The 27,528-nt window shown below is 45.4% G+C and overlaps 4 protein-coding genes across 7 annotated transcripts in view; 1 reads left to right on the top strand and 3 right to left on the bottom strand.

Moving 5' to 3' along the window:
* Nucleotides 1-983: 983 nt before the first annotated feature.
* On the bottom strand, nucleotides 984-3,071 carry LOC128200559 (uncharacterized). The gene is made up of 2 exons (XM_052894383.1): nucleotides 2,284-3,071; nucleotides 984-1,536 (listed from the first exon to the last, which is right to left on the bottom strand). The coding sequence occupies exon 1, from the start codon at nucleotides 3,069-3,071 to the stop codon at nucleotides 2,424-2,426; it is 648 nt and encodes a 215-aa protein (XP_052750343.1). The 3' UTR covers nucleotides 984-1,536; nucleotides 2,284-2,423.
* Nucleotides 2,768-8,903, top strand: LOC113517739 (protein charlatan). Of its 3 annotated transcripts, none has more exons than XM_052894381.1 (7): nucleotides 2,768-3,320; nucleotides 5,300-5,594; nucleotides 5,891-6,079; nucleotides 6,172-6,348; nucleotides 6,494-7,123; nucleotides 7,205-7,443; nucleotides 7,948-8,903. In XM_052894381.1, exons 2-7 carry the CDS (start codon nucleotides 5,331-5,333, stop codon nucleotides 8,357-8,359), a joined length of 1,911 nt encoding a protein of 636 aa, XP_052750341.1. In that variant the 5' UTR covers nucleotides 2,768-3,320; nucleotides 5,300-5,330; the 3' UTR covers nucleotides 8,360-8,903. The 3 variants fall into 3 exon arrangements, with proteins under 3 accessions (XP_052750341.1, XP_052750339.1, XP_052750340.1); XM_052894379.1 differs by having other exon boundaries at nucleotides 2,826-2,966; XM_052894380.1 differs by lacking the exon at nucleotides 2,768-3,320 and adding an exon at nucleotides 3,559-4,195.
* Nucleotides 8,904-11,664: 2,761 nt separating this feature from the next.
* Nucleotides 11,665-13,062, bottom strand: LOC128200546 (skin secretory protein xP2-like). Its single transcript, XM_052894313.1, has one exon. It carries the CDS (start codon nucleotides 13,060-13,062, stop codon nucleotides 12,727-12,729), a length of 336 nt encoding a protein of 111 aa, XP_052750273.1. The 3' UTR covers nucleotides 11,665-12,726.
* Nucleotides 13,063-13,678: 616 nt separating this feature from the next.
* Nucleotides 13,679-27,528, bottom strand: part of LOC113519190 (rho GTPase-activating protein 4-like) — a 39,464-nt gene continuing 25,614 nt past the window's right edge. Inside the window, exons 2-10 of one of the 2 annotated variants that reach the window (XM_052894413.1) lie at nucleotides 24,763-24,946; nucleotides 22,728-23,103; nucleotides 22,520-22,648; nucleotides 21,672-22,443; nucleotides 19,991-20,115; nucleotides 18,361-18,871; nucleotides 17,944-18,007; nucleotides 14,515-14,557; nucleotides 13,679-14,000 (exon numbers count right to left, since the gene is read on the bottom strand). In XM_052894413.1, coding sequence (XP_052750373.1) covers nucleotides 13,710-14,000; nucleotides 14,515-14,557; nucleotides 17,944-18,007; nucleotides 18,361-18,871; nucleotides 19,991-20,115; nucleotides 21,672-22,443; nucleotides 22,520-22,648; nucleotides 22,728-23,103; nucleotides 24,763-24,946 — 2,495 coding nt within the window. In that variant the 3' untranslated portion in view covers nucleotides 13,679-13,709. The remainder of the gene's footprint in view (nucleotides 14,001-14,514; nucleotides 14,558-17,943; nucleotides 18,008-18,360; nucleotides 18,872-19,990; nucleotides 20,116-21,671; nucleotides 22,444-22,519; nucleotides 22,649-22,727; nucleotides 23,104-24,762; nucleotides 24,947-27,528) is intronic. The other variant, XM_052894412.1, reaches the window with a different exon arrangement.

Here is a 27,528-nt window from a genome sequence, read left to right as displayed (position 1 = left end):
CAGGGTATAAGAGCTCAACATCAGTGCTTAGGAATTGCAACGTATGAGGCGTGTCGTGGATGTCATGTAATGTTCAAATTGCTGTTCATGGCTAACATGGGAATTGACAGGGTACAGAAGAATAACACCTGAGTCCTCAGGAATGGCAACGCATGAGAGGTATCATGGGCGAAACAGTATACTCTGTTATGTCCATGGTACTGCTCGTGTCTCTAGGCGACGGTTACCACTTTCCATCAGGTGGGCCGTCAGCTTGTTTGCCGCATATACGTTTTCCATGGAAATGAGATAATTTACTACAATTAAAATCATTCTACATAGTGAGGTTAACGGTCGTCTGGAGGAGATTACATTAGCGTTAAAATCGCCTATTGTATTGTATTTTCTACTGTTTTCATTTTGCTCCCTTTATGTACTTTATTCTTCAGTATTGGTGTAATTAAGTGTTAAAAAATAAATACTGACCTAGAGGCACCACACAAGTTGTCACCACATCAAAACTGTCAAAATCCATAATACAGATATTACAGGAAAATAAAACAATGTTAGCCATACGGTCTGGTTTTTACAAAATAAATAATTCCTAATTCCATTATTGTGTCCATGTAAGAGGCCGCGTGGTCCCGGCATAGAATAAGCCACCCCTTCCTATCCCGTGGCTGTCGTAGGAGGCGACTAAGGAAAATAATGGTCGACGATAGGCAGCAGCGTCCCTCTTACAATATCTCCAGTCTTACTACGGTTGCCAACCCGCCTGCTAAGCGTGACATCTACTGGATAAATCCCCCCCAAGGGGGCGGCTTGTGTTTAGCAGTGGACAATTAACGGCTGATATGGTATACATATAGGAATGAATAATAAATTTAAATTATTCAATCTTGTTTCGTTTTGCTATATGGAATTTTTTTTAATATCTAAAAGAAAGAAAGCAACGCGAGTTCATAATCAAATACATTTTTGTGTAAAGAAAATTAAAAGGTAGTTAGAGATTATTTTCTGTACGGAACCCTCGGCTTGTACGTTCAATGTACACTTGACCGGTGTTATTTACGTCCTAGACTGTGTGTTTATCTCAAAATCTACATAGCTTGTATTTTAAATTATTTTACTAAGAAGTTAGAGTCTTGTGACAGACAGTCTGATGGACTGCTGTCCGTCCGTCCGTCAAGTGAAAATTTTACTACTTGTTCACTAGCGCGAATGATGGCAAAGGTCATGCCATGTTTACCAAGCATTAGATAATACTAGCTGTGTGCCGCGGCTTTACGTCAACGTAGGATATACAAACCTCCACGTTTACAATATGAGTAGTATCGACCAATGACTACGGGCTAGTCATTCGACAGCAACATTGGGCGAATACGAGGAATTGATAAAAAAAAAAATTACTTTTTTAATAAGGTTTTTAATTATGTACAATACAATTTATCTGTAGATAAAAGTGGCACCTTTATTTCATTTATTCCCACTGGTGGGTCAATGGTTGATATAGATGAAAGTAAATCTACTCTTCCACCAGTTCCTGGGGAAACGTACCTGCGGATCAAGAGGAATAGCTCATAATTTCACTGCCAAGATGAAATTCAACCTTCAAATCGAATCCTCTTCTGTAAACATTAATTTGTTTAGTTTAAGTGTTTTGTAAAATTAGACATTTATTTATAACCTAAACCTTTATTGTTGTGTTTGAATTATCTTTAAGATATATTTTATTGATTTGATCTTAACTGTGAACTAATTATCATACGACAATAAATAAGGTTTTATTTTATAGGTAAATGCATCTTGATTAATTCGTTACTTAAATATATGAAAAAATGATTTTTTTATGCGTTTCGTGCAAGCATATTCCGTAATTTATTAGTCCTGTTAAAATAAAAAGTTTCAGTTAAACTTGATACACAAATACCCTCATTACTCTGGACTGCAGAGCTCTAATATCATTGTGATGGGTTACTGGCTGATGGGCTAGTCGAACACAAGCACACGCACAGTACACGTACACGCACACGTACGCGTACACGCACACGCACACGCACACAGGCCATCAAGAAGGCCGTGTGAATCTGATTTACGACAGTGACAGAAAATGAAGAAGCAACAGGGTGTTCACGCCGTAGAGTTACGATCCGGATGACTGGTACGACGTAGATAATGTTATAAATGTTAAAATGGTTATTTTTGTATACTATACTATACAGTGTGTATGTTTCTTACTATTACTGGAATCATAACCACAGTAAAATACCTTCATAGTAAAATAATGATTATCAGTATAGTTACCGAAATAATGAGTGTTTGTTACGTTTAATGCCCTCACAGTATCAGTGAAATTAAAGATTTCATGCAGTACCTGTTGCAATAAATACCTAGCGGCAAATAATTTTAAGGTAAGGATAAAAAAATAACTGTTCTCCAATTAGTCATAACGTTAAACAAAGAGAACATGAAATGAGAAGGAGGCGCGCGCACCGCGTCCAGCGGCGCCGACTTCCGCGGGAGGTGGCGCTCGGCTCGGTGGCGGTGACGGTGACGGTGGCACGGCCGGCTCGTACATTGAGTATCCGAACATGTAAGGGAGCGACGAGTCGAAGGTTCCATTGCGTAGTCACGCATCGCTCAATACGTTCGTTATAGTGAATGGGTGAGATGAAGACGGGCGGCGGGTGGCGCAGGGGGCGGCGGGCGGCGGGCGGCGGGCGGCGGGCGATCGATGGGCGGGCGCCGGCAGGGGCAGGGCGGGTGGCGTCAGTCGCGGCCGGCGCGCCGCCCGGTGCTGACTGCGGAGCCGAGCGCCAGCGGCCGCGTCGCGCGCTATCGACCGCCGACCGCCGCCCGCCGCCCCCGCGCACCCGCGCCCCCACCGCCCACGCGATCGATCGCCGCCCTGCGACCCGCGGCTCTCGCAACGCAACACCGTTTAGTAGTTCGACTAGCAATAGTTCCTCGGACGCATATACGCATAGGTACGTAGCGTCCTCGCGACCACCACCCCGATATCGATATCGGCCGTGTCTCCAGGCACTCCAGGCACGGCAGCGACCATAGGCACAGTCCGAGTCCAGTGTCATCCCGCCGCTAGAGAAAATGTCGCACCTTTTTCAAGCGAATTGCGTTGAATTTACAAAACCGCTGAGCTGGAACAGTGGTGCGCGTGGACGAGGTCGGCGGAGGGCCGTGGCCGTGCAGGCGGCGCGGCGCCGCCGGCCGAGCGCTGCCTACCCGCCATTGACGAGGGCCGGGGTGGCTGCGTGCGTGCTGCACCTCCACTCCACACGCGCCGCAGCCCCGCGCCCACCGCCTCGCTCGCCGTCGCACCGGTGCCCATATAACCACCGCTATATCACATCGATGCGCCAAATTAACGAATAAATCGAAACACATATTAAAAAACCCACCCATCCGTCGTAAATAATTTAGTTTTTAAAATCGGTCGTATTGAGCAGCAGTACATTCTGTGATAATGATTGACAATTGAACAAAGTACGAGTACGTACATATAGGTGCAGGCTTATTTTTTAAGTGTGCTCGGATCGCAACAATCGGGGACATTAAATAAAATAGAGTACGAGTAGAGATAAGTACTGGCATGTCGTACTAGCTGACCTGACGCCGACCGACGTTAATTGTCCTATCTAAATTCCAATTGTATTTAAATGACAAAATCAGTATGGGATCAACATGGAATTATCTATTGATTGCTAAAATAATTATCAAGATCGGTCCAGAATTGGCGAAGATATCGAGGAACTTAAAAGATTGCAGGCCAATTCAGAACATCGTGTTCTGATAAAAAATACATTACAGAATTTTCTTTGTCTAATTGACATTATAGATTGGTGTCATAATTGCAGTTTGTGTATGTGGTTTTTTTTTTTTTTAATATTAACATATTCGATTAAAATTTTCAAAAATCTATACATTTCTAAATAGACATAAATTTTTTATGAAATTAGCCCCGAGACCATTTCAAATTATTATATTTTTCTTTTCTTTACTATACTCAAAAATACTGTCTAAGACGATATAAGCAAATTTATTTCATTGCATAATATAGTTAATAAATATTGAATTAAGTCTAATTATGGACCCTGTCGTGCGCAGCGACTAGGAGAGAGGAGACTTTTTTACTTTATAAAAATAATTAATGAGTTTAAGGCAATATTATACGATCTTTATAATTTGCTTACAGTAGGTACGTATTTTCTGTATTATTATTAGTACTGATAATTTAAGTATTGATATGTATTTATTGATATTGTAATTATAGTCAATAATCTCTATAATAACTTAAAGTTCTTTAATAAATAGTTTATTAATTATAAAAAAAATATGTAGTTTAAAATTCAGCCGTCCACATACAACTGAAAAGTTGGTTGTTGGTAGTGTTGGTTCACGTAGCGGTGTAGGGAGGCTGCCTGGTGGCCGCTGCGAAGGGAATGGCAATACGACAAGCTCACTGCCACCTGTTTTCAGGCAACGCAATACTGCATTTTGATATGCCATACACAAAATGCATCTGCCATATAAATAACTATCTACATACGTTGCACCCAAATGCATTTACGGCGCAGGTGTACGAATACACCGATGCGTGCACAGAAACATTATTTGACATATCAAAATGTACTCGTAGCATGCTGCAACTGTACAATGTACAACTAAAACTAATTAAAAAAATAGTTATTACTTGTCTGCACCTGGTTTTTGTTTAATTCTTTTGAGAAATCTTATAAATTCTTTCCTTATCTTTCCCTAGCCCTTGTCTACATCTACATACATACAGCTCTATTTTTTTTTCTATTAGCCTTAATTAAGTACAATCTAAATTACACTGAAGAGTTCAATTATACCTATAGGTATAATACTACGAGTATATATAGAGAGCTATTCCTATACATTGAATGTTTCTTGAACAATTTTGAATAACTTAAGTATATTTCAAATTGTATTTTCCAAAAGAAATGAATCATTTTAGCTTAATAAAAAGTGTAAAAAACGTTATCCCTGGACGGTTGCATGCTGTGTGCATTTTATTCAACCACGTCTTTTTCATTTAATCACGGGTCTCTCCCAATAGCACAGGGAAGTTCCCATAGCCACGCTGCCCAGGCGGCTTGGTATAGCGTTTATTTCCGAGTTTTCAATCATTATTCTATTCTCTAAAGTGTTTCTTATTCTGGGACTAAAAAGGTGTGACACATTACATCGTATGGACCCTCGAATGTGTCGATTACACCAACTGCAAAATACGTGAAGAGACACGCACACCGATTGAATTTTTATTTTCTTTTTATAGATCAGTGATTGGCGGTTAAAAAAACAACGAAATGGAGGGTGGCGCAGGCGTGGGCAGCGTGGCGTCCCTCACCATGGACTGCGAGGACATGTTCAAGGAGATCACAAAGAAACTATATGGCGAGGAAGCGACCGTGGGTGTGGGCGTAGGCGTGGGAGTGAGCGGCGTCGTGGGTGTGGAGTTCCCGGCCGCCGAGCGCGACCTGGAGGACGAGCTGCGCCCCGAAGAGCACATCACCGCCTGGGGGCTGGCCGCGCTCATGCAAAAAGGCTTCCCACCTCCTGGCATACTACAGGTACCTTAATATGGTATATGGCATATTTATCTGTGGCATTGCTTCTATTCTAAGAACAAGGACTTGTATTTCATTTTGGTATTTCGTAAATTTTGATTAGAGACATGTATAAGCATATTGTCACAGAAATAATAGACATTTTGGAAATGTTTCGGAGCTTCTAAAACAAAGTAAGTAGCTGGCATGTGTATGCGGAAGGTCGGTCAATTCGCGTCTACAAAACCGTCAACCGTCACGCATAATTATATATATACGCGTAACTATATATTTATTACATTTGGTTAATGTAATCCCAGGCTAACTTCACACCACGTATCGACACGAGCGCCGAGGACCGCTGGACGGCGGCAGAGGAGCCCCTCGCGTGGGCACACTCGCGCATCGCCGCCTACAACCCCGCCCAGCGGCTGTTCAAGTGCGCCGACTGCGAGTGCGTGGGTTTCCTCGCGCGCGTCGCCGAACACTGGCTCGGTACACACTCGCAGGTATGCCCGGCGACCACACCACCAGGCCACGTGACCACGCGTGCTTACGACAGACGTGAGTACAGCGTCCGTGTGGGCGACGTGGGTTGCAGGCGCGCGCGTTCCAGTGCCCGGTGGGCGGCTGCGGGTTCGCATCGGGCTGGGCGCGCGGCGTGCGCCACCACCTGGCCCGCGACCACCACTCCGACCCGGCCGCCGCCGACCACCTGCTGCGGGACAACCCCGCGCTCGACGACCTCACGCGCTACCTGCAGCGCCTTAAGAACAAGGTACACCCACACCCACCATCACCGCTTCCCGACTGTTCATCTCGTTAAATATTCACCCCGTGTACGTCCATTATACTATCTAGTTTACTTTATTCACTACATTCTCTGTTAGTTTAGTGTTTATAATAGTTATACCGATGTGTAGGTGGAAGCGGGCCGTAATGACCGAAGAGGTGGTGGTAACGGTAGCGGCGAAAACACCCAGGCGACTGAAGTAGGCCCGGGAACGGGTGGCAGCGCGACGAGCGGCGTCACTAGTGAAGCCGGGAAGCGGTACGCGTGCGGCTCGTGCCCGTACGCCACCGACCGGCGCGACTTGTTCACGCGCCACGAGAACATTCACCGCGACGAGAAGCCGTTCCACTGCTACCTCTGCCAGAAGCAGTTCAACCGGGCAGATCACGTCAAGAAACACTTTCTGCGCATGCATAGAGATCAGCCGTATGATCTGAACAGAATCAGGCGCGCTCCTGCTAAACCGCAACAGACAGCGGCGGCCCCCGCCCTGCACTACTACAGTAAGCCGCCGGCGGAGCCGCCGCCCGCGGCGCCCGCGGCCGTCGCGTCGGTGGCGGCGGGCGCGGCGGCGGCGGCGGCGGCGGTGGCGGGCGGCACGCAGCTCGAGTACCGCACGGCGGCCCCCGTCAAGCTGGAGAGGGCGCCGCTCACCAAGGCCGAGAGCTCGGTGGCTGCGGTACCGGCCGCGCACAAGGCGGTCGCGAGCCTGGCGCCGCCCGCCGCCGCACCCGGCACGGCCGCCGGTGTGCGTCGCAAGGTAAGGCTCAGGTCGCAGTCCACGCCACTGCACGTATCGTAAACGTAGGCGGCCGTTGACCAGGCATGTCGTATCGCACAGGGCGAGAGGCGGTACGCGTGCTGCTACTGCGCGTGGTCGGGCGTGGACAACTGGTGCCTGAAGCGGCACTTGAACACGCACCTGAAGCCGTTCGCGTGCGCGCTGTGCGAGTACAAGGCGGCGCGCGCCGAGCGGCTGGCCACGCACGTGCACAAGGTGCACAACAAGAAGGCGTGCGCCAAGTGCCCCTACCTGGCCGACGACCAGCACCAGCTCGCGCACCACCTGCGGGACGCGCAGTGAGTCTCCGCTAGCCTGCATGCGCCTGCAACACACCGGCCGCGCTCATACCTACACACTACTACTACACGTACACAGATACACCATTACTTTGAACATGTATTATATACCTGCTTCACTGTCAAGCATAATGGTTTAATATGTTTATTTTCTCAAAGAAATACAATTCATTTACACGAGAAAATACAAAGTTTTACAAATATGAATATATGACAATTGACGGTAGAGTAGGAGTTAAATATTACTCTTCAAAAAGTATCTACCAAATTTTAATGCAAACAAAATAAAATCAATGTTCATGTGGGTAGGTAATGTATGAGACAACACCGACACAACTCCAATAACGTGTATGATTTCAAATATCGCTTTATATTTCTTGAAATATCGCTTGGGAAATATTTTTTGCTACGTTTGACTTAAATTTACATTAGATAACTATGAGTGGTGTCGTATAAATAGCTATGAAAGATGTAGCTTGTACAGGTCAGTCGCTTGTGTCACAGTCACATCGAGAGCCGCAATCTAAAAGTGCCGACGGGCGTCGGGCGCACCACCACGGTGGGATTCGCGAGCGCGGCGTCTCAGCAGGCGGGCGGCGCGGGCGCGAGCGGCGGCGCGGCGCCGGGCGGCGGCGCGGGCGCGGGCTCGGCGCCGGGCCCGGGCGGCGCCGACGCGGCCGGCGCGGCCAGCCGGCGCCGCGAACAGCGCGCCGCCGGCGCCGAGCGGCTATTCGGCTACCTGGAGGCGTCGGACGGCTCGGGCGACGAGTACGAGCCGGCGTCGCTGGGCAGCGAGTTCACGGCGGCGCCGGCGCCGGCCGGCCCGCCGTCCGCGCCGACGCACTACGCCCGCGACAAGGAGAATGCGGCGCCGCTGCACCACGCCGTGCACCACGACCACTGCCTACGTTACTGAAGGCCTCCCGCTCGCGCGCCGCTGCCTCGAGAGACAGACGACTAAATACCCCTTGCAGCTACATTCCATATCTGTGATTGCAGCGAACAATTTTGTTATGAACTTAGATACCTACCCATTCGTCACTATTTGAGCTTTCACATTCAAATGGCACATGGACCAACATAATTATTCGTTTTATCTGTGAAGACAGGGCCGTCTTAATCGTCTAACCCACTGGGGTACAAGTATCATCTGTGTATAGCATCCTTCCATCTATAATTTATCATTCAAAATTTGAGAATTTTTTAAAGGACGTATAAGTGGAAAAATCATTTGTGTCCCTTGGAAGTCTACTACCCGATGCCTCCACCCCTTGCATCCTCAGGTTACGACGGACCTGTGTGAAGACGATGGAGAATTATTTAATTAATTATTACGTAGGTATTATTTTAAAATGTTTATTAAAATTATGTGTACATATAGAGTGTAACTATGAGATTGTTAAGAATGATTGCTTGTTTTATGAGCGAATTTAGAAATATACGCAATATTTTTAATGTCATCGTTCCAACTGTTGTTATAATCATTTTACAACCCTATTTACCTACCCATTCAGTTGACGTGATGCCTATAAAAAATAAGTAAGTGAACGTCGTTGGTGTTCCTTAGCTACAGCTTTTGCCAGGAGGCGGGCCGTATGCTTTATAGTTTCAGAGTTGTGGATAACTTTAAAAAATAATATCACCAGTAAAATATAAAATAAAAAATTCAATTGTCATTTTTTATTGCTGATCATTTTATTTACCAGAGGGAGACTTTGTACAAAAATCGATTGCTTGGGTACCTCTGTCCCATTCGTGTTTCAACCGTGAAGCAGTTGTGTTTGCATGGCTGTATTTCGGTTTGAAGGGTGGAATATGGCGTGAATTTTCTGGGTACAGAGGAATAACACTTGAGTCCTCAGGAATAGCAACACATGGGGAATATCATAGGCGAAACAGTATACTCTGTTATGTCCATGTTACTGCTCATGTCTATAGGCGACGGTTACCACTTTCCATCAGGTGGGCCGTCAGCTTGTTTGCCATTCTAAGTTGTATAAAAGAAATGATAATGAAATACCAATTCCGCCCGCACTGTCCGTGAAAGAAGAATTACTTAGCTTTACGCCGTGACTACACCAAGAATTAACAGCGGCGGTGTCCAGGGGAAGCCGTCGCGTCGGTGATCATAGTCACATTTCACTTTCATGTGAGCAGTGAGCTTGTTCTGGGTGGTCTCTGCCCGTTACGACTCTTGGGTCCCATACGGCTATTATTGTAACCCACACAATACCAATTTACAACACGATTACAATTGACTGATGCAGGGGAAGGGAAGAAATTGTTAGTAATGTAGACTACCGATCCCATTGCTAACAATATACCTTGTCCTCCACGTGATCCTTTCTGGAAACCATCGTGCTAAATTCCAGGTGTATTCATCACGATGGGCTAACTGACCTGCCTTTATATTCTCACCTATCATCATTTACTGATGCCTCGCCGGCGTATCCCGTTAACGTAAGCAAGGCTACCATTCCAATATTATCTATGAGGGGGAATGGGATTATTAGTAGTGGGGTCAAATAGCCTCATTACTAGCAATATACCTTCTCAGGTTGACCTCCACGTGGTTCCCTCTGGAAACTATCGTGAACAATTCTTGTTGATTTCATCACGATGGGCTAACTGATCTACTTCATCCTTCACTGGTGCCCCGCCGGTGTATACTGATAGCGCGGGTGGGGTTACCATTCCACTATCCATTATCACCCATTAAAAATATATATATATTATCTATGAATAAAAAATTGACTGATGCAACATCAGTGAAATCTAAAATTGAGAGAACACTAGAATGGGTCTCTGATCGGGGGCAGTAAAACTTAGTCCAATTTAACCACGCTAAGAAACAAGCTTGCGCGTTCACCGCTAAAAGAACATGCGCTGTGGCTCCATATTTCCAGGGGACATCCCTTAACATCTCTAAAAACATTGGGATCTTTTGTGACGACATCTCTAGTGACGTACAGGTCCGTGACCACCTCTAAGCTAAGGTGATGCTGGCATCCAAAAAAAAAACTCGGCGTGCTTCATGAGCGATCCATCAACGACTAACATTCTATACATCGCAAATCCGGCCCCACATGGAGTATTGCTGACACTTATGGGCGGGAGCACTTAAATACCAGCTTGTTTGAGGGGGGGGGGGGGAGAGGAGTGTTAGTAATGCGGACTGCCAGTCCTATCGCTAGCATTATATCCTGTCAGGTCGACCTCCATGTGATCACCCTTGGAAACCCTCGTGCTGATTTCCAGATGTATTCATTACAATGGGCAATGATTTGCCTTTTCAACCTTACGTATCATCTTTCACTGATGCACCGCCAGCGAATGCTGTTAGCGCAGGCGGAGTTACTATTCTATTATCATTCATTAAAAAAATACCAGTTTGATTTCTTCCACTCGGTGAAACGACGAGCTATGAGAATTGTTGATGATCCTAGGCCTACATGTGGTGTCGAGTCCTTAAGATTTTGCCTCACTATGCGTGTTCTACCACTTGTGCAACGAACTGTGCTCGAAGGTTTGTTTGTTCATTAAATTCACGGCATCGATGCCAAGTTTTTTTTAAATGGTTGATAATGGAATGTTAACCCCGCTTGCGATAACGGTATACGCTGGCGGGTACCAGTGAGAGATGATAGGTGACGATGATAGCAGGTCAGCTAGCCTAGCGTGAAGAATTCCACTAAAATGAGCCACGATGGTTTCCAGGGGGAACTGCGTGGAGATCGACCTGATAGGGTGTATTGCTAGTAATGGGTCAGGTAGACCCTATTACTAAGAATCCCTTCCTATGCCATCGACGGCCCCCCCTCCGTCGATGTTCACCATCATATCTTAGAACCTGGATACTCGCATACAACGCGGTTTTAGAGATGTTTCCTTCACAAACGGTCAGGTTATGAAATGACCTCCCTGTCGAGGTTTTCCTAGATTACAGATGGGATTGTTAAAAAAAGTGGGGGGGCGGGGGTTAGTTTCTTCAATGTCGGCAACGTATGAAACGCAACGGCATTGCAGGCGTACATAAACTACGGAAATCACTTACCATTAGGCGGGCCATATGCTTGTTTACCACCTGTGGTACAGAAATAAGCGAGTCTCTTCTGGTCCTTCGAGCCGGATGTTATCATCATTACTTATTATTTGCAAACTACAAGTAATGGAGGAGGCAGCAGGTAGTTAGGTGTGATACAGTAAATAAAAAACAACATCTTGATAATACTGGTTTAATGAGTACATGTTACCGGGTGTACAGCACATTCGACACACTATAACAGCACGAGATGGCTCCGAGCACTGCGCCTGCCGATATAAGGTCACCACCACTGACAAGGTCGAGCAGCCGCACGCTCGCACGAGCCCGTTACATCTACACGTGCGTTCGTACTCTTAAGAGCGGTTATCTCGTCATTAAAGCCTTCTCACCGAAGACTCGACATTTAAAGCTTTAAAAAAATAAGACCGATATTTATATCACAGATAGCGTAATAAGATTCTTTACTCTACCCACGGGGAAGGCTGCCGACGAGATAGAACAAACGAGTGCGTACATATTTTGATTATTATAATTTTGTTCTCTCGTTCCGGAGCCGCGGCTTTAATAACAAACACAGGCGGCACGAGCGCTGTCGCCGTAACCCATAGCCTTATATAGCATTGTACACGATACCGCACGGCTACGGCACCGCGGGTGGGCACTGATCGAATTAAAAAAAAATTTTATACCGTTGCAACGTGATGGTAGACAATACACATACGCGTAGTAATTAAATAGAAGGATGCACTACATCATTATTACAAAATCGTTGTATATGAAAATAAACAGTCATCCGCAGTCGATTCAATCCTAATTTAAAGTATGCACCTCTGTTTACTTTGTACCCCGAAATATTCTCGGTCGCGACGCGTCCGACGCCGTCGCGCCGCGTCACACTCGTCCCGTATAAAAATAATACACTCTTACAATACTAGTACATTCAATATAAAACGATGGACACTTACAAGAACTACACTCCGACGCCGCGCTACCACCGAGGGTGATGAGCGTGCACCCTGAACGTTTTCACTCGTGCAGACAGTCGCCACGGACAAACGGTATACAGCTACGTCTCGAAGCGAACATCGGCACGAGTATTTTATTATCCCGTACGTGGACATAGTAAAATTACGATGAACACTTGGTCAGGTGACGCATTAAAATATGATATATCGCACCGTTGTACTCGAAGCTACACACTGCCCTCGGCGGCGCGTGCGAGGCGGGCCGTGCCGCGACTAGGCGGGCGCGTCGGCGGGCGGCTCGCAGTCGGCGGCGGGCGCGGCGGGCGCGGCGGGCGCGGCGGGCGGCGCGGTCGGCGCGGTCGGCGCGGCCGGCGCGGGCGGCGCGCGCGCGTGGTGCGGGTGCGGCGTGGGGCGGCGCAGCAGCGCGGGCTTGGCGGCGAGCGCGGGCTTGAGCGAGCCGCCGGTCAGCGTCAGCTCGGCGAACTTGGCCGCCACGCGCGCCGTGTTGCGCGCCGGCACCGGGCTGCCGCCCTCACCCCCCGCCGCCGCCGCCGCCGCCGCCCCGCCGGCCTCCGCGGCCGGCCGACCTGCGGGTCGCACACGGCTCATATTACATTATATACATACAGCTTCGAGCCTTAAAAACGACCACACTTTTGGTTTCCTTTTTACTAGTGTTATAACAACAAGTGTGCACGCCGTATCTTGAAGAGTCGATGTAATCGCTCGCAACCGATAAATATCTCAAATTTTAAACATACACACGTGTACATTCACATTTTTTTAACACAATTCGCCCTATTTTTAGTATTGCAAATATTTAAAAAAATTCTAAACAGTTGAACTAAAATTCCCGAAATGAAATGGATTTTTTTTCAACAAGAATTGAACTATTTTCAGTTGTATTTTATGCTACTTTCTTATTTACTATAGATACAATATTTAATTAGATATGTACATAAAATGTTACGACATAATCACTTGAACTATTAATAAAAATATTTGAAAAAAAAAGAAAAAAAATTTACTAAATTTAATAGTTCTATCGCTAGTGAATTTTGTGGGGAGCAACACAACTAGATATTAATATTCATTTATATATATTATTTATATAATGAAGGAGGCATTCGAGAAGAAATAGACAGCTAGGAACGGGGCCGTGCATATTTCGATAGACATTCGTGTACGGGTGGGCAGCCTTCCCTCGGAACTATCGCGGATAATTCCCCGAAAAATCGTCGCGACGGGTCGATCGATTAAAAATAAATATACCTGTGCGAGAGGCGCTTGCGCAGCGTGTCGCGGTTGTGCGCGAACGTGTCGGCCGAGTCGGTGTCGGCGTCGGTGTCCCCGGCGCCGTCGGCGTCCCCGGCGTGAGCGGCGGCGGCGCGGGCGGGCAGGTCCAGCACCAGGTCGGGCGTGCTCTCGGCCAGGCGCGGCGCCGCCTCGTCCGCCGCCGCCGCCGCCGCCGCCGCCGCCGCCGGCTGCAGCCCGGCGTCCGCGCCGCCAGCCGCGGCCGAGCCCGGCTCCACGCTCGCCGCCGCCGCCTGCGAGCACCCGCACGTAGTTAACTTCTCAGTTTACCGTTCCTTTTAATGTATTTATATAAAGTTTTTAATTAGGAAAATACTACTTGTTAAGAAAATAAAACGTCCGAAGTGCAGTGCTCACTGGATACTCGATAGAAATGTACTCGGCTCTCAACTAAACGCATCCTTTGCTATTTCTACTTGAGTCATTTTGTTAAGAAAATTAACAAGTTTATTACGAGTGATAAATAGAAAACCTATAGAAAACCATCCACAGGTTTTGACTTGGAGTGAGCAGTAACTCCGTGGCATTGAACAATTTTGGATAAACAAAAAATGCGCCGTATTGTAGGGCTAGTATTATGCGCAATTTAGTATTGGAATAGAATAACAATCATCTTTATTAAAACTTATTTGTTCCACAAACTTTTTTTAATTCTTTTTTTTTTTTTATAATTGCAAAACTTAATTCGGAATGTCACTATTTATATGAAATACTACAAAGCTATATTTTCCCAATATTTGGTATTACCTGCGTCGGCACCGGCGGCAGCCGTCGCTCTGCACTGCCAGCTCTGTAATATGTATTTTATTCCTCATTATTCAAGCAGTCATATTGCACAAACATAAACCGTCGTAACTATTAGGAAAATAGCCAAGTGCCACTAACAAATGTAGCTACTAGCACTGTTCATGTTGATAGTAATAATTGTACGGTGACGATACGTGAGGGCGAGGATTCCACGCAGTAGGGGTCACAGGTTCAGGCACCTGAAGGCACTTGTACAATTCAGACTGGTAGACAGCCTGCAATCGTCACAGGGATGCTCCAAACGGTCCAGAAAAACAATGCATTATGCTGTATATTTTAAGTGAGAGCCGACATGTATGTGAAAATGTGAAAAAGACTCCATTTTCCGCGCTTAGCCTCTCACTTGGGCCATTGTGCGTATGAGTCGTGGCTAGTGCAGCCAACCTAGCTCCACCCAGAAGCGCAGAAGCTTCCTGGGTTCTTCACAGGCCTCATGAAGCGACCTCACCGTTCCGAGGATTTCTAAACGTTGATGGGCCACAGCCTCACATTCCAGGATTACGTGAGCAGCCGTTTCTTCGGCGTCGAAACAGCCTCGACATAGAGGGCTGTCTGTGGCTCCTATTGTGTATAGATGTTTGTTTAATGGACAATGACCCGTTATTGTCCCTATCATTACTTTGAGGTTTTTTCTATCTAGATATAATAAACGTTTTGATAGTCGTTGATTCAACGTAGGCACGGCTAATTTTGATTGTCTGCAATCAGTAGCCTGTATCCATCTTTGGTTTTGTATGTTAGCGGATCTTTGACGAATCCACATTCGAAGTTGTGAGAATGGAAGAGGAAGAAGTGGATACGGGCCTACCACCCTCGTTCCTGAGCCTCTTCTAGCTAGTTCATCTGCGGCATCGTTACCATAAGATCCACTGTGCCCTCTTATCCATTGGAGGAAAACTCGGTTATTGGAAGATATCCTATCCAGTGAATGGTGGCATTCAATTATTAGTTTGTTGTTTGTCTTGTTGTTTCGTAATGCTTTTAGTACTGCTGCGCTGTCGGATAAGAATGTAATGCTAAAACCATTTATTCCTAGCTTATGTACAGCTGCAGCAGCCTCGGTTATTGCAACACATTCGCATTGGAATATTGAGCTGTGGTCACCAAGCGGTATGTGCACGTTTATATTAAGATCTAAGGAAAAGACTCCGGCTCCTGAACCGTTCTCAGTTTTGGAGCCATCGGTGTATATGCGTAATTCATGTACACCGGATAGGTCCTTTTCCTCTTCGTTTATTTGTACTTGGTATTTTTTGTTAAATATATAATGATTATGAGTCCTGTCACACGGAGCCGCAATCAAAGGTTGATATTCGATTGCCTGGTTCAGAATAGCAGTGTGGGGACTGTAGTGATTTTTATCCCATAGATCCAGATGCAGCTGATTTGTATTAATTCGCTATATAAATACTATGTAAATTGTTTATTTCGTCAACAAGTTTCAAAATAAGGGTGGAAAGATGATGTATGAAGATGACCTAGCCACATTCAGATGAACTATGCGTGTCCACCCATAGACATATTGTTACACTTGCTTGTCAGTAGTAAATCGTTAATAATACACAGCGCTCGTCTCCATTACATCCCACGTACACATCGATTAACCTTAAAATAAGTCACATGTATATTTGCGCAACTAATATAATATTTGTAGTCCAGTATTATTCAATTCCTTAACATTGTTTACTTCATTTCGCACTGTATAATTATGTGTGTGTAATACAGTCACATTATCAGATTCTAAATATAGACATATTTCATGTTCTTTGCTGGAGAAACCACGGATGAATCATATACTGTGGCTTATAAATGTCTTCTCTGTCACTTTAAATTGAATGCCAGTTAAAATACAATATCTAAAGCAATGTTTCCCAACCTTTTCTTTGTCATGGCCCTTTTGAATATTTTTAAAATTTTTATGCCCCTATTCATAATTTTTTTCGACAAATTTTACTTGACGACTCTTATTACCCAGTTGATATTTTGGTAACGTCAAACGAAATTATACCCAATAAATATTTACAGCGTTTTTTTTAATTAAGTTTCTTTGTTAAATTTGGTACAAGTTGAACAAGAAGGTTAAAATTTTTTAATTGCCCCCCCCCCCTTAACTATCAAATTGCCCCCCCGTGAGGCGTGGACCCCACGTTGGGAAACATCAATTTAGAGTTTCTTAGTGCTACTACAAGAGATGTAATATACAGTACGTGTTGTGGGTAGTTTAATAATAAATTATATGGTAACTTTAACTTGGTTCTTACTCTACACCAGCGGTGGAAACGTGTCGTATATAGTACATACTATGAAATGATTTCCGAAATTTCGGGGCCGAACGAAACACAAATTTGTTATTAAAATTGTATAATACAAATTGTTTAAAATGTTAAAATATCGTTCCTTTGGACTTTTATGATAGGATTTTTTTTTTACAACACAGGGGCAAACGAGTGTGCGGCTCACCTGATGGTAAGTGACTACCGCCGCCCATGATCACCCACAACATCAGCAGCATTGCAGGTGTGCTGCCGGCCTTTTAAAAAGGAATATACTCTTTTCTTGAAGGTTATGTTGTCGTATCGGTTCGGAAATACTGCTGCTGGAAGTAGATTCCAAAGAATGGTTGTGCGTGGAAGAAAGTGCCTTGAAAAACGTACGGTGGAAGACCGCCACTCGTCCATATGATTGGGATGAAACTTTAGTTTGTGGCGGGTTGTACGGTGGTGAAAATCAGCAGCAGGTTCGTTCGAACAACCTCAGAACACTCCCCATGATAAATTCGGTACAAGATGCACAGAGGTGCAACATCTCTGCGCAGTTTCAGTCATTTATGACGAACAACATATTAAACTCCATTTACTGTACCGATTCCTGTATGAACGAAAACACGAAATTAAGTCCGAAAATTTGTAAATTCATTTCATGGTAGACCCCCTGTAGTCGTACTATCCTTAATCTATGATTCTAGAGTTTTTTGTCGTGACTGGCAGTGTGTCGGTTATTGAGTGCGCGGGTATGACAAAAAAAAAAAAAAACGTAACTTATACTGGGTCGAGTTTTATGAGTGAAACAGTGAATTAGTAGAATAATGAAGGAGATATAGCAGTACATAATAATAATAATAATAATAATAATAATAAATTTATTTGCTTTAAATAGGGTAGGTATCGGTGGTCTTACATTACATAAAGTTTCGTGCCTATTTAGCCATTACAGAATAGCATGCAAATGTCACATTTTGACAGAAATTGATTAATTTAATTTATGCATCGACAACTATATTAGAAATTTATCTATTCTTTCTTGAAAAATTCGTCAACAGAGTAAAAAAAAGGTGTACATACGTAAACAAAAGGTGAGCATTACACAGACCTGTGGCTCTCTGTGCAGGCGGGGTCGCACCACTCTCCACTCTCGCCGTCTTCACTGATCTCATCTGGAAATATAATAAGTACAAGTTTTGTTTTGCACCATATTTACTTTTTATCAATACAGTTATTTATAGATTTTATAAAAAGTTTTGTCACACTATGTCACCGTTTTCTCTAGTCACACAATTAATAGTTATGACGTCAGTTTTCCGACAGGGGAAAGAGGGGAGCTTATTAATACGATGGTAGAATGATTATAGAGTGGTAGAGGGACGTCGAAAATTGACAAAAAGAACAATCGTTGAATCATTTAAGAGTATCGAGGGTCATCTTATTTTATAATATCATGTCGAAATGCAAGAATAGGCAGCGGGCAGCGGGCAGCGGCGGCCGGTGTGACGACAGGGACGAGACTCACCGTCGTCGTCGTCATCGTCGTAAAGCGAGAGGTCGTCGGCGGCGGCGGCGGCGGCGGGCGGCGCGGTGGCGCCGTCGGCGCGGTCGGCGGGCGGCGAGGGCGGCGGCGAGGGCGGCGGGCGGTAGAGCGCGTGCGGCTCGATGTCCTGCGGGAAGACGTCGGCGTGGTGCAGGATGGTGCGCTTGACGAGCTCGTTGACGAGGTTCTGCGCGGCCAGCTGCGCGCCGCCCTCGCCCCAGGCGGCCAGCAGCGTGGGCCCGAGGCAGATGGCCAGGTTCCAGGCGTCCATCATGTTGCGGTGGCTGTGCGCGGCCAGGTGCGCCAGGAAGGCGAACAGGTAGCGCAGCACGAGCAGCGCCGGGCGCGGCAGCGCGGCCAGCGTGGCGCGCAGCCGCCGCACGAAGTCGGCGTCGGCCGGCAGCGCCGCCAGCCGCAGCAGCGGCTCCTGCAGCGCCGGCGCCAGCAGCGGCGGCCGCACCGAGCGCAGGTACAGCTTCAGCAGCCCGCACACCTGCGCACGCGCCGCCTCACACACGCTACTACTACCACTATACGACGCTCCTCGGTATGAGGACGTAATTTCCTGACAATATCTTACACGAGGGAGGAAAGGGATTGTTAGTAATGGGGTCTAATTTCCGCATTACTAGCAATACACCCTATCAGGTTGACCTCCTCGTGGTCCTCCCTGGAAAACATTGTGTTGAATTTCAGATCACGATGGACTAACTGACCTGCATTTCATTCTCACCTATCATCCCTTAGTGGTGCCCCGCCAGCGCATAACGATAGCGCAGGCAGGGTTACAATTCCATTCTCACCCATAAAAAAAATATCGTACACGACGCGCCTATTCTGCTGGATAAATATTCGATAAAACTATTTATTTGGTTAACGACACTTCGTTTGATTCTGGGTCAGCAGTCCAAGACTATCCAGTGTATAGGATGTGAGACCGAAAAAACGTAATCCCATTTAAACTATTCCCGGCTACACTAGAAGACGTATTCAAGATTCTGAATTGAAATATACGAGGTATTAATATTGATGGCGTGTATATATCACATCTCCAATTTGCCGATGATGTATAGTATTGACTGAAACGTTGGAGGATCTCAATCGAATTATAAATAATTTCCAAAACTGCTTCAAAACGTATGAGGAATACCTATACCTCGGACAAGTGACGCAGCTTGGTCTGGGCCATTTCAATAAAGAGATTGATAGACGCATTCCGCTAAAATAATTGATATAGCTCTCATAAATGTCAGGTGAAGTAATAGAGGGCTATATTTATTGAGTCAGCAATGATAGATGGAGAAAAAAAATCTTGGAGCTGAGATCGCGTACAGAAAGATGCAGGGCTACTTTCCTTCTAGAGGGACCGACGATATTAAAAAGACGGACTGAAATGGATAGATGCGAAAAGCTAAGGATCGCACGTGGTGGGACATTGGGGAAGGCCTACGTATCGTAGTGGATATATACAGATTGAAATCATGATAATGATCGGTTTGGTATACAAACAAATCGTTTCTTAAAATGAACATATGATTTTGTGTTATTATTCGAGTTGTGCACATTGTACATGGAATGCAGAGCTGCAGAGCTTGTCATCACTAAGTATTACCGAGTTGATGTCGGAAGCGTCCCGCACGTGCGCCAGCGGGTCCTCGCCACGCTCGAAGGCGGCCCGCAGCGCCTGCATTTCCACCTGCGACCCCGATACGCGGAAGATGCCCTGGTGGTGCAGCCCTGCAACCACATTTATTTAGATCTACATAATCCATTTTTAGAACCTCATACAGTCGCTAATAATTCCGCCACTTGCTTCGATAACATTTTTTTTAAACTGTGAAGCTAAGGTTAAAATTAATTCTAGCTGTCTAGGCTCAGATCATTTTAAACAAAAATCGTAATTAAAAACAATAGTGACACAGGACCTTAAAAAAATAACATGTCGGCAGATCACTAAAAATAATTTGTCACGGTTTAAACGTAAAATTGAATTTAAAAGATTTGTTTCGAAAATATCAATGATGACTCGGATGATGCATGTGAATGAGAATGAGCGAATGTGAAAAACTGTTTAAATGTAATTGAACGTGAAGCTAGTAGTGAATTCAAAACAAAAACTTTTATTATAAATGTAAAAACAAAGTTTCGCGACTGGGCGACGTCTGGTATGTATAAATCTAGGGCCAACCTTTATGAATTATATCAACAAAGTAACTATACAATAGATGTATTGTTTCACGAGTATGTAAAATCGTATTTTAAAACGTTTAAAAGGGTTTACAAAACAGCTAAGTCCCTTTGCTTAAGCAAAATATTTAATAATTTTATGAGGATCTTTGGCGTATATCTATTAAAACAAATTAAGAAATAAATAAAAAACATTTGGTAAAATAATTGAAACTGATGCATCGTCTGTTGCTTTTATTTTTAATAGGATGACACTAAATTTCCTAATGTTAATTAAATAATGAAGTTTAGTAAAATTATATCGCTTTTTAAAGATGAAATTGAAAGTGATCTAGTACATTATAGACTCATTTCCAATCTTCCCGCACTGCGTAAAATTTTTAAGAAAATTATGTTGAATCAATAGGGAAATTATTTTAACGAAATAATTCATAATAATAGCGTTTTTAGTGATCTATCTAAGGCTTTCGATTGTGAAAATCATGATAAACTGAAAAAAGCTAGCTTCTTCTTCAACAAACAAACATTCTTACCGTAGTTTCACAGTACATATACGCAAACATTTTGTATATACGCAAAATCTTCATCTATTTCTTAAAATCAACGATCTAAATAATCTTAACACTAGATACAAATACGAACTTGCTGTTCCGAAATATCGTTTAGAAAAAGTTAATCGGCCAAAGGATATTTTGGGTCTACATTTTAATAAGTTTAAAACTGTTATTAAAAATACCTACTGAACAAAGCCTATTACACGCTAAACCAGTCTTAAACATAGTAGACAACATAAGTTTGGGAATCCCTGCACTAAACGATTACATGAATAACAAATGTGCATAATGTTAATCGATGATGCTCGGGCTTCTCAAATGATCATGTAATTTTAGACATAGTACATTTAATAATAAACATAATGTTAACAGAGATTTAAAAGAGTAACTGTAGACTTTCCTGCGAGCTCTTCTTAACAGATAACAACTTTTCGAATCTTGGAGTAGATTTAAAAAAAATACGATTATAAAGTACTTGAAAATAAGTCTGTATAAAGATGATTTAAAAAATTTGAATTTGGAATATGGGCATGAGCGGCCAAGCATACGTACCATACGTCGAGATGACGCGCACGCACGACGTCAGCACTACGGGCAGCCGGTTATCGAGTGGCGCCGCAAACTGGCCACGGCGCAGGCGCGCGGCGGCGCGGCGCGGAGGCGACGGCGGCGACGGCGGCGACGGCGGCGGCGGCGCGGGCACGCCGGGCAGCAGGCGCGCGCGCGCCGCCGCCGCCTTGCTCTCGAGGCGCGCGAGGCGACCCGCGCACGCGACGTACGAGCGGAACTTGTGCAGGTAGTAGTCCTCCTGGTCGCGACGCGGCGTCTCGGCGTCGTCGGGCGGCGGCGCGGGCGGCGGCGTGGCGCCGGGCCCGAAGAGGCCACTCACGTCCCACTGGGCATCGCCGCCCTCCATCTGGCGCACGAGCTCCGCCTCGGCCGCGTCGAGCGTCTTGGCGCTCTCGCGGCACTCGGCGCGCAGGCGGCGCGCGCCGTCCTCGAGCTGGCGCAGTCGCTGCGCCAGCTCGTCGGCCACAGCGTCCGCGGCCGCGTCGCTGTCGGGCGCCGCGCCACCCAGCAGCTCGCGCAGCTCGTCGTCCTCGCGCGCGGGCGGCGTGCCCTGGTAGGCCAGCGGCCGCGGCGCCGCGAAGGCGGCCGCGTGCGCGTCCACGAGTCGCTGGCGGTCGGCCAGCGCGTCCAGCGCGTCGGCTGCCGCCAACAGTGCGCCGGCCGCAGCCGCCGCCGCGTGCGCGCGCGCCGCCTCGGCCGCGGCCGCCGTGCGCACGGCGCGGCCCACCACCGCCTCGAAGCCGACCTCCGTGCACTGCAGCCAACGGTTCCCGGTGACGCGGCCGCGCTCGCCCCGGGCGGGGCGGGGCGGGCGCGGCCGCGAGTCTCACCAGCATTATGTCGGCGATGTCGTCGAGGTAGTACCGCTGCAGGGTCGCGTTGGCCGCCTCGAGGCTCAGGACGTAGTCGGCGCGCGCCTTGAGTGCGCGGGCCCGCGCCTCGCTGTGCCGCGCGCGCCGCTGCAAACGAAACGAGGTGAGCGCGGCGCCGGCGCGAGCGTGCGAGGCCGGGCGAGGCCGGGCGGCGCCAGCTCATTACCTTGTCGAGCTCCTTGTCGAGCGCCTTGATCTTCTTGGAGCGCGGCGGGTCGGCGGCGGCGAGGCGCGCGCGCTGGTCGTGCGCGGCGCGCAGCTTGGAGGCGGCGGCGCGCCAGTCGGCGGCGGCGGCGGCGTGCAGCTTGGCCGCCTGGCCCGCGTCGGCCAGCGCGGCGGCCAGCTCGTCGTGGCGCTCGGCGAGCACGTCGCGGCACTTGCGGTGCAGGCGCAGCGCGTGGTCGGCGGCGCGCTGCAGCCGCGCGGCCAGCGGCCCCGCATACAGCTCGCCGAGCGCGGCGTGGTCGCGGGACAGCGCCCGCGTGTGCTCGAGCGCGGCCTGCCAGCACGCGAACGCGCCCGTCAGCGGCCACTGCTCGCGCCTGCCACCGACGTCGCCGAGTTTTAAGTACGTCAAGAAACATTTTTTATCGAATACCGTATCAAATCTGACATCTTCGACAAGAAATATAGATGTATTGTTTTTCAAATATTAGCGGGGTAGGTGCTCGATTAATTATTGTAACTGTAGCGAACTCCTTCCTACATTTTTATATTCTTATTGTCATTCGAAATTTATATATTTTTATGACATATTGTTTTTACATTCAAAATACATTTTGCTAATGTCTGTCTCCTCATCTTTTCTGTAGTTTTCATTCTAAAATCCTCTCATTGCATATTAAAAGTATTATCTCTGTTTCAGTAACGATGCTCTTGATGTTTTATTTACTCGTATGGATTGCTGAAAACGTTCACCTTCAGATTCATATTTATTATTTTTTTTTATATATATATACAGGTTCGGGTGCCAGGTGTTCGACAGGGTTGCATTCTTTCGCCGCTATTGTTTAACGCATATACAGAATGTATTATGAGACTGGTGTTGGACGGGTGGGACGAAAGCGTCTCGGTTGGCGTCGACGGATGTGTAACTTGAGATACGCTGATGATACTACTCTTCTTGCGCAGTCTAAGAACGACATGGAATTATTTTTGAGACGCTTGGAAACTGTAAGCCTCTCCTTTGGACTCGAAATCAATAGAACCTAAACTAAAATGATGATCGTGGCCAGAGTTGAACATAACAGACCAAATATAATGACAACCGGCAACTGTGAAGTTGTTACGAGTCACGTATAACTTGATTCCACGATCACGGAAGGGTGTGAGGATGAAATAAGGAGATGTGCTATGTGCACAAAAACAGCTGCGAGTAAACTGTATAAAATCTGAAAGAACGGCAACATCACGAAAAATACCAAAATACATATAATGAGTTTGGTTTTCCTAATTTTCCTGTATGGTGTAGAAACTTGGACGATCAGGCAACAAGAAAAATTGATGCTCTAAAGATGTGGTGCTGGTGACGACTGCTGCAATTGGATTACCTTTCGAACTAACGTTTCCGTTCTGAACGAACTGAAAATCAGAGAAAGATTATCGTCGACTGTTCAAATACGAATTCTTAAGTACTTCGGCCATATCATCCGAAATGAAAATTGTATGGAACGTCTAAATGTCCAAGGGTCACACATCAATCTATTGTGGAATGCTCTCGCTCGGCTGTGAGCAAAAGTAGATGGAGACGCATTGCGAGGACCTCAGTCGCGAAGGAGGGCCTCATTGTTGATCTATTATTATTATAAAAATCACGATCACTCTGTCAAGAGTGTACGACTGAGGAGAAATATATACAGGTGAAAGGGGCAGATTGACCAAAACGAAAATAGCTGATTTAGATGAATGGTCTAAATCAAACGGCTTATTATTTTTCCACCGGAAATACACCACAGCCATATAATAAACGATTCTTAGTTTTGACGGCGCGCAATGTATTTTAAATTTTACGGTTTCAATATGTAGATTACATTGCTGTTTTTTGGTATTTCCCTAAAAACTATTATAATTTCTTTATATTATGACATTATAAAGAGTGATTACATGATTTTAAATGAAAAAATGACATGATTTATTTTATATTTTCCAGAAAGTTCGCAGTGTATTTGAGTTGAGTATAGTGGTGGCGGGGGAGGCAGTACTTGTGGCGGTGGTCGCGGTGGCGCTGCAGCGCGGCGCGCGCCAGCTTGTCGAGCGCGCGCGCGTAGTCGTGCTCGAGGTCGGCGCGGCGGCGGCAGTAGTCGTGCAGCTCGCCCGCCACGCCCGCCGCCGCCTCCGCGCGCGCCTCCAGCACGCGCGCCTGCTCGCCCAGCTGCAGCCGGATGTCTGCGCGAGCGCGAGCGCATCACATCATACCACTACTATACACTAATATACTCTACATACACATATTTGGAAAAGAAACAAATTAAGGTAAATACATGAAAATTGTAACTTTTTTAATTATTTAACTATAATATTTTTTTATTTATTTTTAATATATTTCAAAGAATGAGGTTTTAAGAAATAGTAAAATTTTAAGGTGAAGATTAAAAATCAATATTTATGGATCCACGTGCACTCTAAACATGGACAAATAATGTCAGTAAAAGTGGCAGCCATTTATATTTTTTATAATTAACTGATTTCTTTGAATATTAATATTTTAGAATCTTTGTAAATTTAAAATTATTATTAATTAGAGTCGAAATTAATTGAAGTAGTAATAATTTTAATTTAATACAGATTTTTAAATATACCTATGGTCAAATAACAAAGAGCATTTTTATAAAATATATAAAGTCCAATATAAAATCTCTTTCCTTTTAAAGTCCCCTGAAAATAGTGACTCTTTTATTAATAATTCAAGTAATTGTGTCATAACAATGTAATTTAATTTTATATTAAAGTGTTTGCATTATACTTAATAATATTATTGTATTCTAATATTTATGCTAATATTACACTTATATTGCCTAAGAAAATAGCATAAATGTACAAATAATAATTAAAAATAACTCAGTCCAAATTAAAAAAAAAACCTCGTTTCAGGAATTTTAACTAAATTATAGGAATTTCTTTTTTATAATAGTCAAAACATTCAATTTCCTGTTAACTCAGTGGAATGAATCTGATGATAATAAAATTATAAATACCTAGTCTGGACTTACATATACATACTTATTTTAATTAAATCGAAAATAACCGCCTGTAAATATGTTCGGTCCGGCCGCGTTATATACGAGTACGAGTACAGCGATATTCTATCAGAACAATATGACGACGTCCGTTATTAGTTAAGTGGTGCCGATGACAGTGGTGGTGGCGGTGGCGGCGCAGGACGGTAGCGGTAGCGGTAGCGGTAGCGTCACGAGCCGACCGCGAGCGAATTGCATGTACGAGGTTTGTCCGGAAAGTACGTATAAAAGTTTTTTAAAAATTTTATTTTACAATTATTCAGGTAAATCAATTTTATCCCCTTCAAAGTACTCCCCCTGTGACATAATGCACTTGTGCCAACGCCGTTTCCACTGTGAGAAGGCTCCTTGAAAGTCCTCTGGTTGTAGGTTTCTCAGCTGCCCCGTCGTAGCTTTTTTTATCTCATTTATGTCCCCCAAATGCCGCCCCCGAAGTACCAATTTGGTTTTTGGGAACAAGAAGAAGTCACACGGGGCCAAATCCGGCGAATAGGGGGGGTGTTCGGTCACCGTAATGGAATTTTTACTCAAAAACTCACGGACAACAAGAGAGGTGTGGGCAGGGGCATTGTCGTGGTGAAGAATCCAACGCCCCTCTCGCGCCAATTCTGGACGAACTCGTGCCACACGAGCTTTGAGGCGTCTGAGCACATCGACGTAGAATTTTCCATCAACTGTCTGGCCTGGAGGGACGAATTCTTGATGGACAATCCCACGAACATCGAAAAAAACAATCAACATTGTCTTGACATTTGAGCGGGATTTTCTTGATTTTTTTGTTCGTGGTTCCCCGGATGTCTTCCACTCTTTGCTTTCACGGCCATTCTTGCCGAGTTTCGAGAGAAACTTGATTACGACGCGCTGCTCTTCAACGGAAGCGGGCTCCATGCCGACGGGGTTTCGTTAAGAGGTAACTTCACAGATGGCGTGACAAGCCAGTTCGCACCGCACGGCGGTCAGACCAGAACTGAAGCATTGTTAGGGACATAAGGAAGGGGTCCTGCGCTTACCTGGCCTCCCCACTCCTCTTTCTCGCATTCCAGAACACTTTTATACGAACTTTCCGGACAGACCTCGTATATTACTTCTAGCAAAACTCGCACAATAAATCAAAATTCAATAAAGTTGATGGCCAAAGGATTATAGATTATTTTTGTCATGTATTAATAATATAATTCATGTGAAAACGACACGGGAGCAAACTCTTTTGATTAAAAACAATCATCAGAGCAATACTTAAAGAATGTAGTAATAAAAATACATAATTACATAATAAATTAAAAAAGTCGGATATTTTTGAAGTCTGTCAAAAATAATAAACGGACTAGACCATGACTCAATCAAGAGGAAACTTTAAATCAGTATAAGTAAAAATTTGATCGCTGATTCGCTCTTTTCGTCTCTTTATGTGGCCACTTGTCTAGAGACTCTGATCTCTATCAAATCTGACTCATTCCGGATCGCTTTTAGCCAAAACCTTGTATTTGGTGTGCGCGACTAACAATTATGCGAATACAGTAGAAAATTACTGCTAAACGTCTTAGACGGCAGTCTCTATTACTATGTTCACATTCTTGTACATAGAGCGAGCACTAATTATGAGAAAACATTGTCTTACATTCGATACCTAAATAACATTATGAATGTTCAATGTATTGTAAATATTTCCTGTTCCACTACGTTAGGTTGACTGCGAGTGATCACTTTGTGGAGGAAAGTTCACTATTGTTG

Source organism: Galleria mellonella, unplaced genomic scaffold (genome assembly GCF_026898425.1).
Source record: "Galleria mellonella isolate WM207_F2 unplaced genomic scaffold, CSIRO_AGI_GalMel_v1 utg21, whole genome shotgun sequence".
NCBI classification, from domain to species: Eukaryota; Metazoa; Arthropoda; class Insecta; order Lepidoptera; family Pyralidae; genus Galleria; species Galleria mellonella.
The sequence above is the reverse complement of the archived record's forward strand: the minus strand, read 5'-3'. Positions and strand labels throughout refer to the sequence as shown.

What these genes read in the sequence shown, in the direction of transcription:
- LOC128200559 (XM_052894383.1), bottom strand. Translation starts at nt 3,071, where the DNA reads ATGACACTGGACTCGGACTGTGCCTATGGTCGCTGCCGTGCCTGGAGT.
- LOC113517739 (XM_052894381.1), top strand. Translation starts at nt 5,331, where the DNA reads ATGGAGGGTGGCGCAGGCGTGGGCAGCGTGGCGTCCCTCACCATGGAC. An exon ending in CACCTCCTGGCATACTACAG is followed by an intron (nt 5,595 to 5,890) that starts GTACCTTAATAT and finishes ATGTAATCCCAG; the next exon opens with GCTAACTTCACACCACGTAT. An exon ending in CCGCCGGTGTGCGTCGCAAG is followed by an intron (nt 7,124 to 7,204) that starts GTAAGGCTCAGG and finishes CGTATCGCACAG; the next exon opens with GGCGAGAGGCGGTACGCGTG.
- LOC128200546 (XM_052894313.1), bottom strand. Translation starts at nt 13,062, where the DNA reads ATGAGCCGTGTGCGACCCGCAGGTCGGCCGGCCGCGGAGGCCGGCGGG.